Here is a 15,107-nt window from a genome sequence, read left to right on the forward strand (position 1 = left end):
AAACATTCCTCCCATAGTCACTCTTTATCTATCATTACAGCCCATTCTTAATGCTAACTTCATTTCCTCCTATCTAGGCACTGGTTGTAACACACATTCCAACATTTTCATTACAGCAATTACCAATTTGGTTTGTTCCCCTATTAGCAACCATCCCCACCATTCCATTGTGTTAGGGTTTCCCACATTGACTTAAACCCCTCCAGGAAGACACTTCTAATCTGCTTTAGTGATTCACAATTGATTATCAAATGCATGGGTGTTTCAACGATATCACTGTTCTTACAACAACGACACTGAGTGTTTTCCCCTCCTGGGCTTTTTCTTAACCATTGCACCTCCTTCGTGTCCAGGATGTTTAAGCGACATCTAAGCAATAGGTCTCTATACCTTGCGGATTGGAAATTTGTAAGGTATCGAGGAAGGACATTTCGTTCTTTCCTCTCTGCTGTCTGCAGTCTTTTTTGTTTAAGGCTTTCACATTGATCTTGGGTAGATATCCAATCCCCTGCCATAAGTTTCCTCTTTGCCCTTATTGGATTTAGCATCAACATTTCCATCTCTATGTCCCTCCTCTTTAAGATGTTTCCCACTTTCAGTCTCCAACGCTCAAGATGCTTATCATGGGACCCTAGGTCTAAGGTCTAAGATTGCAAACGGCAAGGTCGTAGAATCTGCAGCACATTTCCTGTATAATGACATCCTTGAAAACTATTTCTCAGGAATCGCAGACAATTCATGTTGAATTCAACACATGCTTAATTCGGGCAGCCAAGAAGGATTAAGCAGCCAGAACCAATTGCTTTAAACGGTATGTCTTCTTAAATTACCCTTTAAATGACTCTGTAATAATCCCCATAACAGTTTGGCCTTGATATGGGGCAGATCCATGAATAACTAGATGGTGCAGGTTTACCCGAGTGGAGAAGCAACGATGAGTGGCTACAGCACTTCCACCAGCGCGGTATGGGGGGGGCTCTACTGTTAGTCAATGCCGTACGTGCTGCCGACCAGGCAGATCTCAGCTCAAAGTATTTGGTCTTCTAAACTCCTAATGGTCCAGCTATCTTTCCGTCATGAGACCATCTGATTTTGTGGAATTTCAATTGGGAGGTCACGTCAGTTTTCTTTAATCAATAGCCCTGGCTTCCCTGGCTCAGAAATGAGTGCAACAGGGATCAGTTCTTAAATCAAACTTCACCAAGGAGGTACATTCAGCATTTGAGCCCAGACTACTGGCGAGGTTGCCCAGTTCTCATCTGGTTGAGGGATAGTTTTTGGGACACGTTTACTCTGGGAGAACCTTGCTCTACTTAATGGAATCACCACTTCTGTCTTGCACTGTTCTGCATGTCTTCATTGGTTATCGTCAACAAGGCTTTCTGGGGCCGGGGACCACACTACATCCAACTTTCTCTTCCTAAGCACCTTCCTTCTCGAGCCCTCCGCTCATCCACCTCCAACTCTCTGAGGGTCAAACGCTTCTCCAGGTAGCGAGTCTGGGTAGATATCCGTCCTCGGCTGAGGCCTAACTCTGGAACAGCCTCTCTCAAACATGAGCAGGACCACCTAAGGTTCCGGAAGCAGCTCAAAACCTTGCTTTTCGCTACCACTTTCTCCCTTGCTGATGTCCCTGTCTGCTGCATATACTGGTTACCTGACCATCCTCTGAACTCACGGGACCAGGCTCCTGCACGACCAGTTGCCCTTGCACTGCCCCCGCACCTCCCAACTACATAGGGACTGTATCTGCAACCCTGCAGTCCCCTAACTCTCTGAATTTATGAGCCACCTCCCTGGCAGCACTTACTAGTTCCTTTGCACTCTCACCTCCCGTTGCCCCCTGGCACTCCCTCCCTGGATCCCCCCGCACTTGCGCGATCTGAATGACACAAGGACTAGTAAGATTGTTGTTTTGTCCTCTTTCTGTCGTCCCTTCCTTGTCTTGTTGTGCCTAGAAACACTTATGTACAAGCGCGTTATAAATTACTTATATCATATATAATTATTGCTAGATGCACCCTAGTTGCATAGGTTCTGATCCAACATAAGGAAATGGGGAATCAGGGTTGTCCTTTAACTACCATCATGGACAATCAAACCTACACCTTTCCTGCATTCTTCTTGACACCTTTGACCGAGCTGGATTAGTAGGTCTCTCCATGCTCTGAGGGTTTCACTACTTGATGCAGAGGATCCTTAAGGTCTTCCCTAAGCCTCGATATAGGATACTAGCCCTGGTTTTGTCTGTCAGCTTGGTGACCTCTTCCAAGTTCTGAAATGGAGCAACAGGGCACAAGAGATCTCTGGACCCTCGTTTAGCGTCATGAGGTAGTTTCAGATGGATTGTTCCACACAATGTCGTTCAGATACTCCAGAGCGTTTTTTAAGGAATGCATCATAATCTTCCAACTTTGGCCCTCATTCTTTTTTCTGTGGATGCAGGAGAAAAGGTGTGAAAAACCGCAAAGCGCAAACAAATGTCCTGGCAACGGGAGAAATGACTCTCCGCACAACAGAGAGAAAACAAGGAATGTCTCCAGGCGTGGCAGGAACCCTCAGGAAGGAGCGCTGCATAGGCCTCCTTTCCAAGGGTACAACGTCCTTTCAGCGGGATGAAATGACGCTGGGTTTTTCTCTGTGGATATTTCAAGGAGAAAACCCATCAAATTTTTTAAGAGGGGTTAGAAATATATATGTATGGGGTATGGGTGTTCAGTAATAGATACAAAATTAAAGGGGATGAGGGGTTTGGGGGTAACCCCCTCAAAATTATTTAAAAAAAAATTCTATGAGTTTTCTTGTTGAAATATCCGCAGAGAAAAACCCAGCGAAATTGCATCCCGCAATGAAATGACATGGAACCCTTTCCAAGGTTATCTACCTGCCCTTCGACAACCAGCGATCAGCATCCATTCGACAACCAGTGATCGGCATCCATTTGACAACCAGTGATCGGCATCCAATCGACAACCAGTGATCGGCATCCAATCGACAACCAGTGATCGGCATCCAATCGACAACCAGTGATCGGCATCCGTGGGTGCGTATCATCAGGCAGCTCCGCCATTCAATGCCCACCTCACGGATGTTGAAGTGGTCAGGCTTGTCACAGAAGATTGTCCTGTACCCAGAGGATGAGGCTGCCAGAGTCATCCGTCCTTATCAAGAGGGTGGCCTAGAGATTTCCCGAAAGTTGAGTAACAGAAACAGCAGCATGGCTTTACCAATGGATTACAATTGAGGTCTGTGTACAGCAGCTTTGGTACTCTTTGAGCATTCCATTGTACATCGTGGGCAAGGGATTTGAGGGGAGCTGAGCTGGCCTTGCATACTCTAAAACTTCTCCACAAACCCAATGGGGATGCACAGCACATCCTCTCGGATAATGCTCCACCTTCTTTTGAAGTTTGGCTAATTTTTGGGAAAACAACAAGCTGCCCTGATGTGATGTTGCCAGGCTACCTGTCCTTTGATGTTTTAAAGACCCTGGGGCATCTCTTTCAGTGTCTTCTTCTCAATCTGTTGGCCTTCATAGTTAGGTTAGACGATTCTGTTTGGGATTAGCTCTGGTTCCATATCTTTCAAACATAACCCACTCCCCTGAAGCGAACCACAGGAAAGGAAGAGCACCCTCTTGGGATATGGGTGCACAGGGCAGCTGAAACACAGAAGGAAAAGCCGTAAAGCACCCTAATGCTAGCAACACTTGGACACACAGAAGAAACACACAGAAACAATTCTCCTCATCTTTGGGCAAACAGTGAAACCTTTTCAAATAAGCATCCCAGTAAACAGAGCAAGGAAAACAGGTTGTATGATGCCCACCATCTGTGGCTATGACGCCCCAGCACATATAAGTGGATTTGCAGTTTGTAGACCTGAGCAGCTGATGATTTTCTCAGGCTGAGCACCATCTGTGGCTATGACGCTCCAGGACATATGCGTGGATTTGCATTTTGTAGACTTGAGCACCTGATGATTTTCTCAGGCTGAGCACCATCTGTGGCTATAACGCCCCTGCACATATGGGTGGATTTGCAGTTTGTAGACCTGAGCAGCTGATGATTTTCTCAGGCTGAGCACTATCTGTGGCTATGACGCTCCAGCACATATGCGTGGATTAGCATTTTGTAGACTTGAGCACCTGATGATTTTCTCAGGCTGAGCACCATCTGTGGCTATGACGCCCCAGCACATATGGGTGGATTTGCAGTTTGTAGACCTGAGCAGCTGATGATTTTCTCAGGCTGAGCACCATCTGTGTCTATGACGCCCCAGCACATATGGGTGGATTTGCAGTTTGTAGACCTGAGCAGCTGATGATTTTCTCAGGCTGAGCACCATCTGTGGCTATGGCGCCCCAGCACATATGGGTGGATTTGCAGTTTGTAGACCTGAGCAGCTGATGATTTTCTCAGGCTGAGCACCATCTGTGGCTATGGCGCTCCAGCACATTAGGGTGGATTTGCAGTTTGTAGACCTGAGCAGCTGATGATTTTCTCAGGCTGAGCACCATCTGTGGCTATGACGCCCAGCACATATGGGTGGATTTGCAATTTGTAGACCTGAGCAGCTGATGATTTTCTCAGGCTGAGCACCATCTGTGGCTATGACGCCCCAGACCATATGGGTGGATTTGCAGTTTGTAGACCTAAGCAGCTGATGATTTTCCCAGGCTGAGCACCATCTGAAGCTTTGCCTTATGCAGTGTTCCCAGGCAGAACATGCAAATCTATCGTCCATGCTCTGTGGGTGCAGACGTTTTCTCCTGATACCTTTTTTTCACACCTCTTGAACGGCCACTGCCATTTTTCATCTGGATTATCGTTTCCTCCAGTGGGTGGGAGGTTGTAGAGTCTCTTTGTCTAGTGTGAATAAAGCTTTTAATCCCTTAAGTGCCAAGGATGAGTATGCTCGTCATTTTTGCATAGATTTTCATAATAGCCTGGATGTTAGAGTTTTGTGGATTCCAGGAGCAAGCAACAATGATCATGTCAGGACAGTAGACGGGGACTTGGATTTGGAGAACGTGGACGACCTACCTGGACCTGACATGCCGAGTGTAGGGCCCAGGGTTCCGGACATTTCTCTAAATTCTGTAATAGGGGGTTTACTCAAGAATGATCAATAGGGAACCCTATGGGTGGACTGAAACATTGCTCCAGGAACAGACCTGTTTTAGTACTTGTACTATGGGTTCATCTAGTCTCAAATTTGGGCGACGAGCCTTAAAGTGCCTACTTTTACTCTGCAAATCCCAGCTCACTGATACAAAAAACCAAAGGTTTGGGGGATATTTTCTGGAGCTTGTTGTCCAACTGGGTTGTTGAGTGTTTTAATGACATACGTGTGTTTTTGTAATAGCATTGAACACCTTTCCAATAAAATTGGATTGGCTTATATTTGTCATTTATATGAGAAGGTCCTCTTATTCTGCTGCTTTAATTAGTGGAAGTGATATATATATTCAGTTTTATCTGTGGGATTTTTTAAAATAATGCATGCTATTGTTGATTAGTGCTACAAGACCATCTACACGGCAGCGTAACATCACGTAGAAAAATTCTTTTAAAATTCTGCTCTGTAATGAGTGCCCAGAGAAACCTATGTACGAAGTCTGAGTTAACTCTTCTGCTCCCAAGGCCTGGCGCTGGGGCCCACAAGCACGGCTTCTGCTGCAGCTCCTAGGGACGGCCTTATTGCACCTAGTGGGCATTGCGGCATTGCCTGTGGCAGCCATTTTATTTATTAATTTATTTTGCATTTGTACGGCTCTTATACATCAAGTAAATTGTTCCTGGTTTTCAAGCATCATTGTGCACTATTGTTTTTTATTCTGTTTTCTTTCAAGGGTGTTAAGCATGCTCTGTAATGTTATGTTTACGCTCTACTTACAGTCAAAGTTAGAGTTTACTCTCTGGATGAAGAGCTGAAGCCTCCGCGCAGGACAACTACATTAACGTTTGTGGTATGTATGCTCCGATGTGAAGGTACTTGCAACAGGCATTACACATTTAGATGAAGTAATAAGGTTGACACTTTGAACTGTGGCTATGCCCACCAAGACACTGAAAACACGAATGAATCTAGACACGTTTCCATGATACCCGCAATGAAAATATGTGATAAAAATATGCATACAACACATTTTGTTGATGATTTCTTGCATGTTGCTTTGGTTAGTCCAACACCCCTACAGGATTTTACTAGTAGTAGGCCGAGTTGGGGCCCTGGTGCCAACATCCATTGCTACAATGTCTTTTTTTACACTGACAATTTTTGCACTAGTGCTAATTCTGGCCAGGTTTCTACATATAAGCAACCTTGGAGACCCCTGTTCTAGAACCTGGTGACAATAACCGAGACGTGCAGGCCTTCATGATCAAACTTTTGACAATGCTACGATTCCCTCTTGAGCAGAAATGAGTGGTCACCATGACCACGAAAGCCATGTACAGTAGGAAAGCTCATAGGGCCTCATTACGACCCGGGCGGTAAGGGGTTTACGCCAGCGTTAACAGCGCCGACCCTTACCGCCTGATTACGAGGTCCCTTAGCGCCATGGTGATTTTAACGCCTGCTTTTTGCAGGCGTTAAAATCCATGGCGTTAAGGGACCATGGAGCTAATTACGCCACCGTAATTTACGGTGGCGTAATTAACGCCTTCCCCACTCCCATTATGCCCTATGGGGTAAGAATGGGAATGGGGAAGGGTAAAATGGGGATTGGGGACTTACCGCCCCGCCAAGGTCGGAATGGGGCGGTAAGTCCGCCAACCACCATGGCGGAGTTGGCACCTTAGCGCCATGGACCATGGTGCTTATAGCGCCATGGTCCTCCGCCAAGGTCGTAATGAGGCCCATAGAGTCTTCGATCCCATGTACCCAGGAATGCAGAATTTGATATCACTTGATGACCATGTTTGCCTATTCGCCTTTCTAGCAAAAAGTTGCTAATTCAATTTGCCAGAGTTAAGGATTTGCCCATGTATCCCCATTATAGCTTGCTCATGCCTCAATCCCATGTAATGTTCATGGTAGATTGTGAATAACATCCATGCATTGAATCTTTAGTTTGTCTTCACACAGTTCGTAAATGTGCTTATTGTCTCTTTTTTTCTTTCCATTTGAAGGATCCAGAAGGAGTGAAAGTGGATTTTCTTGAAGCTGACGACCTTATTGGAATTGTGGAGTTCCCAGATTTTAAAATCCCCATCAATCCGAAGTAGGCAGATATGTCCTGTTACACTTCCCATCTCTCTGGGTCACCTGTGTCTCCTTATTTTGTATTGTATTTGGTGTTTTGCAAAAGTCTCCAACTCGCTGGATTTCTGCTTCAAAGCGCGAAGGGGTACAGACAATATAACAGCCCGGAGAATACAAAGGGAAACCAAGGAAATGGGTCCCCAAACCTCGGCGGGCAACCATGGCCAGGCAAGGGGTATAGCTGTAGAACCAATAGTCCCACGCAGAGAATGTCAGGTAACATTCAGATTCCAAGCTCTGCAGGAGTTGCATAGAGGGTTACATGTCGTTATACCGAAATATCTTATGAAGAATGACCATATATCGAATATTTTCTAACGAAATATTTTATAGAGAATAAACATATATCGAATATTTTATAACAAAATATTTTATAGAGCAGGTTTTTTTTGGGGGCAGGTCCCCCAGAAACCGCCATTTCCCACCCCTAAAAACCCACCCCAACCATTTCCCAAAAATAGTTAACCCTTTAGCACCCCTAATGATTTCTCTATAAAACATGTCATTATAAAATATTCAATATATGTTCATTCTTTATAAATTATTCGATAGAAAGACTGCATACCGCATAGAGGGTACAAAAGAAACGTTTTTATTAATACTTAGGATCACATGCAGCAAAGGTCTAAGCTGTGTTGACCTTGTGGGCAAAAGACCGAAACATTACAGTTAAAATGAACTGTAAGATCGCTCACTTCTGGGATTTGTGTGTGATCTGCAGGTGGCAGGTTCGACCCGATGAGGCCAACTCGGACTGTCATACTTCAGACGTTCTTAAATGAGCAGCATTTTCAGTAGGGTAATAGTAATTGTTTTTAAAAGGTTCTATATACAGCACTTTGGGGATAGCACTATATGAAAAACAAATTCTTTGTATTATTGTAACCTTCCTCATGCCAAGGGATCCTGCTTCTGAGTTAACTGAAATGGCTGGAGAAGGCCAGCTGGAGGGTGGCAGTGCCAGTCATTGCAATGCTAAGTGTTAAGGTAAATTGTAGTCCACGATAACCCCAGGGTGGTCGCCCTGTCGTGGAAAGGGGGCTTCCCATAGGGTAAGCAGTTGGTTTGCTGGTTGTCTCTGATTCTTAATTTCAGAGAGAGGACCTACATTCCCGACCAGGATTTTTTCAAATCCATTGGCACTGATCGAGGGTCCAGTAGGAATGGGTTAGCTTAGCAGACAGGATTTCAAGTATAATTATTCTTCTGATTATTTAATATAGAATTGATGACAATGGAGGTCACTTGGCTACCCATTGGTTAATAAAAACATTGCCGAGGAACGGCAGCGAGCAGGCAACCCGTGCAATGCTTTGGTTTTCTACATTTCCTTAGGGATTTGTTGTATGGTGCACGGCTGAGCTCTGGGTTGAACAAACGTCATGTCACAAGCAGAAGATCACCCAATAACCCCAATAACGTTTCCATGTATTCAGCACAAATACACACCATGCTTGAGCCAAAGAGGCTCAAGGTTTTGCCCCATAGTTGCTCAATATTTGCTTTGATGGGCGAGAGAAATATTTTGATATTGAAACATGTTTAGGTTGATGCCATGTTGTTTTGCTTTTATGAAGCACGCATCGATTTGGGAAGCAAAAGAGCACTCTACAAAATAGGTAATTAGAAGACCAATGAGGTGTGGGGAACGACCTGTGACCATGTGCATTGGCTGCGCTGGGGAGAGGACGTTGCTAGGGAACAGGAGTGTCTAGGTGGGCGTGGTGTCTATTGAAGCAGTGGGTTTCCACACTCTGGTGGGGTGAGTCTAGTGTGGGGTGGAATGTGGTAACTGACCGTGGGAGCTTAGTCTTGTCATCTTTGTCCTTCTTGAATTTCTTGGTTTGGTTGATCAATGCAATGATACAAAGTACTACTTGCTTAATTCAACTTTGTATTCATTCTGATAATGTTATATAAGCAATAAATATAATGGTATATAATACAATGAAACAACATAATACATACTGAAAAGTAAGAAAGTCACTAAACAACATGGACGTTTGTCTTTTGCAAAGACAAGCTTGTTAATTGATCTATCACACGAGAAGGCAGTTCAGGGAACAAATGGTTCAAAAAAGACCGGGCGTGCCATTGACACACTTCAATCTGAAATTGGTCCCAGGAAGAAATCCCTGGACTTTTAAGCACAATTATTTCATAAGAAAATATTACCACTGCAGTCACAGAGAGTTTGGACCTAGTTCTGTACGGCATGACTGGACATTCATAAGGAAAATGTGGCAAGTCTGCACTGCCATAGCGGAGAATAGGACAGATCCCCAGGTGCTAAAATATTATGCAATAAATGTCTCCCAATTCACCTTTCTTATTCTAGAAGTGCATGGGATGGCGCTGCACTGGCCCTCAACAATATTTGGCCCTCACAAAAACCTGTTGGATAGCAGTGTCATTTGCAGAACTTTGAGGATGGTCGGGTAATTGATAGCAACTTTAATGGAGGGCCAGAGACATCCATTGAGATAATCTGAGGGATGAAGTATGGGGCAGATAGATATCAGACCAGCATCTGGGAGAGGCTTGAAAGATTATTGAGGTCTGAAGGAGGCTGGTGCTGGGGGATGAAGACATTTAGGAGGCTTAGAGTTTGCAGAGCTTGTGTGTATATTTAAGAATTCTATCTGTACCCTTTTGGAGGCTTGCAAGTCCAAGGGATGTCCAATTGTCCGAGCATGTGGTGCAGCTAAACCTTTAGTTGGACTCCCTATTTTACCGCTTCCCTGCAGCAGACATGTCTGCCATAGTGCAGACCCGCATAATTAGCAGGTAGCGTTAAGACATGCATGGCCATATCCTCAGAAAGTAAGCGATTGATGATACTCAATTTAATGACTTGAAAAATAATGTAATCAGTCATCAGGGGAATTGGTTTGTGATATCAGTAGTGAGGATTTGCTGAAGCTGTCACCAGCAATCATCCTTTATTCCTGCATAAGCTGAGTGAGCATCAAGAGTAGAGGAAGAAGTCTTTATAGAGGCGGCAGGCACGGTCCAACAAGAAAGGTAACATTAGAAAACTCTGTAATAGAGGGTGGATATAACGGGGAATGCCCTGTGTAAAGGTCGAGGCGCTTTGGCAGGAAGCCTGGGTGATTGATGCAGTCAGAAGCTGATGACTCTGTAAGTGAAATAGTGGGTACATAGTCCCTCGAAGGCCTTATAACACCTTGTTGACTCCTTGAAGGATGAATAAGAAGACACGGGTAACCATTGAAGGTTGGAGAGAAGTGGTGTCAAATGATCATACGGGCAGATTCTCCAAAACTTCCACAAATAAACAAAGCCTAGGGGTTAAGCTTTATCATTTGTGTTAAGATTTTGCCATGAGCTTCTTCTCAAAGGTCACCTGTGTATTTCAGAGGGGGTTGGACACACACTCCTGACACTTATGTACTATGGGCTCCCAACACCCACCTGGGGGCTAAGATCAAGATTCTCAGTAACAGGACCTTAAAGGGCTTGTCTTTGTGAAATGTAGAAGAATTCAATGAAAGCATTTCTATCCCTGTTTCCGGGTTAGAAATGCAAGGTGGGAAGCAGCGGCTCATGCTACTGCTGCTTCACCCAAAAAATAAATTCATGACAAGGTCAGGAGGAGTGGTGGATAAGTAAATCGCCGAGATCAGTGTTGGTTAGATCACATTCAAGAACAACATTATTCTTCTGGCCGGCCAGCAACAAACTCAAAATAGAGAAACCTCTGTAAGAGAAAGAGTGAGCCACTCCCCTCAGCATCAAACATGGGAGCGGAATCTTCTATGGTCTTATCTATGCGAAACTGACATGCTTCATTGGTGCATTGCATTCCAACCTAGGACGGGTGCCTGCAAGGCGCTACACATCATTCATGAGTAGATAAAGCTTGCAGCTGAGCATGGGGGTGTAAAATAATTGGCTTTGAAGGGGTGGGGGGGCATTATGAGTGCATTTCCTCTTCGTGGTTCATAGGGCGTAAACAGTCTACAATTCAAACTGTGATAATGTGGCAAAATGACATGTGCAGTGAATAGCTGCTTTTATTTTTCTCTTCTCTCACCTTAATGTGTAGCAAGTCAGCATGGTTTCCAACTCAGTCAGGCCTTGTGTTTTCACAACAAGTGTCCTGGATGTTCACATGCTATAATACCTCAAATTCTGCTTTTACAGCACATTGGTGACCCTGTCATGCCATGCGCACCCCACTCTTCCTGCTCCAAATAGGCAGGGGATGGCTTTGTATTTTGTGCATTTTAAATGGCATCTAATGTTTGAATACACAGAACCCCTCCTGATGCGTGCACATACACACATTTAACCCCTGTGGAAGCAACTGTTTACGCACACACACACACACACACGCACACACACACACACACACACACACACTTCCCCCCTCCCCCCCTCCTCTTTCCACCCCACCCTCCCCTCTTTCCCCCCCTGTTCATGCACACTAACCAAACATTCTCTGTTTTAGGTTTGGAACATGGAGGATTGAGGGGGCTTACAAGGAGGACTTCACAACCACTGGCCTTGCACAGTTTGAGGTGAAAGAATATGGTAAGGGCATCATCCCCTTTGTTTTAATGTTCACGTTTGTTTTAAAGCATGGCTTTATCCTGTAGACTAAACGATTTAAAGATACTTATAAACATCTTCCATACATGTTAACTAACTTTGGGGAAGATCTTCCCCATGAAACAAGCCTTGCAAGGCATGTACTAATTATGATGTGATATGATATGTCATTTATAATGCGCCTGTACACAAGTGTTTCTGGGCGTGACAAGACAAGGGAGGGAAGACAGAGGCGGGATAAGACGAACGATCTTACTAGGTCTTGTGTCATTCAGATCGTGCAAGTGCGACTATGCAGAGCGCAGGAGGAAGAGAGTGCGGGAAGTGCCAGGGAGAGGGAGGGGGAAGTGCAATCAGGGCAGCATTGCAGGGCCATCTTAAGCACTGTTGGGGCCTGGGGCATGGACACCTGTGGGGCCCCCCTCCACCGAACCAATGGAATTAAGGGATCCAAATATTTGGTCACGCCCGCCCTTGTCGCGATCACCACTCATAGCTTGATATGCTGCCTTGCAAAATAAGCATAGGTTCGCCCTTTCAGTGCCATTACCCTCTTCATTCTGGCTGTAATCAGAATGATAAAAAAGTAGCATTTCAAGGACTGCATTGGCAGTCCACGAGAAGGGTACTTGTGTTCCAGCATAGTCACAGGACACTTTTCACTAACTGCAGCCACAAGGAAACTATACCAGCCATAGTATAAATGCAGGACACAGATCATATGAAAAGGGTGCACATAATCTAGAATAGACGACTCAGATTAGCTGCCTCACAGAATTCCAAAGTGCTTAAGCGCAGATACGGGAGACCAATTGGAATCAAGGAGAAAGCTACACATACCATAGCATAGATAGGGGATGAAGATTAGATGTTTCTAGGAAGGTGTCAGACTGAGATTAGAAGTGCATCATTTTTAAGTAGTGTTAAGTAGTGTTACCATTGGAGACCAAAGAAACAAGTGGTTGTGGTGTGCAATATATAAATGCTCACTATGATTATAGGGGAAGTAACACTATAGCCACTGTTAGCATGTGGGAGTCTTTATTGGAGATCATACCTTGAGAACAAAATTACTCTGAAGGGGGACATTTCTGAAAGGTTAAGGGACTGGTAATGTTGACAGGTTAGGCAATATGAGATTAAATGAGATTAGGATTACACATTGGTTAAGCAGCAATGTTGGGATTCGTGTCCATTCTGCAATTTCTGCCATTTTCTTTTCCAGTTCTTACCACAAACTAAAATAATCCAATTATATAGAAGTGACTTGGAAAGTACACAAATAACATAACCCAACATGACAGTTTTTTAAAAACAAAATTTTATAGAAGTGTATTATGCAAAATAGGGATGATTCCAGCTTCTTTGTCTCCATCATCAAGGGAAGTCTTAAGTACCAGAAGTCTAATTGATGTGATCTCAAAAGATATCTGGATCTTTCTTTTGTATTTTTAAGCTTAAAATATGCTAAAAACACAGGCTTGTGAAATTGTTATTTACAAAGTTGCAGATTAACCTTTTGAATTGTGCAAAAAAGCAAACAGTTTTTTTTATGTCAAATGAGCAGTCCTTCAAATATGCTTGCCAGAGGCCTGCAATATTTAGTCCACTTTCTTCTCTGTAGATCCCCTACAACTCAAATGACCTATATAAAAAGATCAGATAATGGGACAAACGATGCCAACAGCATGTGAGAAGGCAAACCTTTTTTCACAGAAGACAGCACAGTACTGTCAGTGACATAAGATGATTCATCCAGGATGACTGCATCATCTGCTAACAAAGCCAGGACACGAGAATGAACGCCTTGGCTTCACAGTCTTGAATATGGTTACTTAATCGCTTATCCAGACTAACACTTTATGTTCATCAATATGGGTGGCTGCTTAGGTTTTACAACCACCCGTCTGAAGAAACCAATTTCTGATTTCTAGACCTTCACCATACTGACGCTATATTTGTTTTTATAGAAACTGCTGTCTGGTGCAGGTACATCACTGATAATAGCACCCGGTGTGCTACAAAACAAATTACATATACATGCAGTTTCATCAACTTCAGACATAGGAAAGGATGAGTTGGCCTTGCTGGAATTGGGATTTGTATTGTTGCATATGAACACAGATCTCTGTGATGAGTGCTTAACACACTGAGCTATCTTCTGAGCCATTGCAGCTCTCAAATGTATCAATATACATTTCAACTTTGGCTGTTGCACATGATCAATATGGTCAGAAAGGTGAGAATGCTACGGGGGGTGTGCTATAGCGAATGCACAAAGTATGTGTACTACAGTGAACCCAGAAAGCAGTAGAGGATGAATTAATCAGAGCAGAAAGTTCTTGTGAACAACAGACAGGAAATAGGTTTAGCCTCAGCAGCATGCCATAAAATACCCCAACATGTGCAATTTATGTTTGGTCAACAATCAAAACTGACTTCAAAAGATCATGCAGCCTTTTGGGGCCCCCATCCAAGGTGGGGGCCCGTGGCAAGTGCCCCTTTTGCCCTCCCATAAAGACGTCTCTACAGCATTGCTATGAGTAAGTGAATCCAGTGAAGCACGCTCTGGGTAGTCCAAGGAGTTCAGGGAACTCTAGAGGTTACAGTTACAGCCCCTAAGTGTTCAGTAGGCCCAGAGGCAGTGCAGGGGAGATTGATCATGAAGGAGCCTGGTACCCAGTGAGACTCTGAGGGTAATAAGCAACCAGTCGGCGCAGCAGACAGGTAGGTCAGCAGGGGAGGGTGAGAGAGAAAGCAGAGGAGAAAAGGAAGGTCTTGAGCTGCTTCTGGAACATCAGGTGGTCCGGCTCAAGTTTGAGAGGGGCAGGTAGGCCATTCCAGAGGGAGGCACCTGCAGAGGAGAGACATCTACCCCCCACTCTCTGCCTGGAGAAGTGTCTGACCCTCAGAGGGTTGGAGGTAGCTGAGCGAAGGGCTCGAGAAGGAAGGTATTTTGGAAGAGAGAGTTGGATGTCATTCTGGATTAGTTGCAGAGGGCAGAGAGAAGAGGAAGGCAGATTAAGAAAGAGGCTGTTACAGTAGTCCAGCCTAGACAGAACCAGAGCTCCAGAGACAGTGAGCTTCTAGGGGAAAGTGAGAAAAGGAAGAATATCTCTGAAGAGGTGCAGCTGGTAGTGGGCCTTCTTGGCAAGGTCCATGATGTGAAGTGAGAAGGAGAGAGTGTAGTCGAAGATGACACCAAGGTTTTTTGCCTCACAGGAAGAGGGCCTAAGGAGGGCAGCCAGAGTGAGAGAGGGAAA

General features: G+C 44.6%; 1 protein-coding gene across 2 annotated transcripts in view; it reads left to right on the plus strand.

The window, feature by feature from the left end:
• C5 (complement C5) overlaps positions 1-15,107 on the plus strand; it is a 478,994-nt gene that overhangs the window by 114,563 nt on the left and 349,324 nt on the right. For both annotated transcript variants that reach the window (XM_069609527.1, XM_069609526.1), the window contains exons 4-6: positions 5,901-5,971; positions 7,137-7,228; positions 11,744-11,826. In XM_069609527.1, coding sequence (XP_069465628.1) covers positions 5,901-5,971; positions 7,137-7,228; positions 11,744-11,826 — 246 coding nt within the window. The remainder of the gene's footprint in view (positions 1-5,900; positions 5,972-7,136; positions 7,229-11,743; positions 11,827-15,107) is intronic.

The sequence above is a fragment of the Ambystoma mexicanum genome, chromosome 8 (genome assembly GCF_040938575.1).
Source record: "Ambystoma mexicanum isolate Mex_15411 chromosome 8, UKY_AmexF1_1, whole genome shotgun sequence".
Taxonomy (NCBI): domain Eukaryota; kingdom Metazoa; phylum Chordata; class Amphibia; order Caudata; family Ambystomatidae; genus Ambystoma; species Ambystoma mexicanum.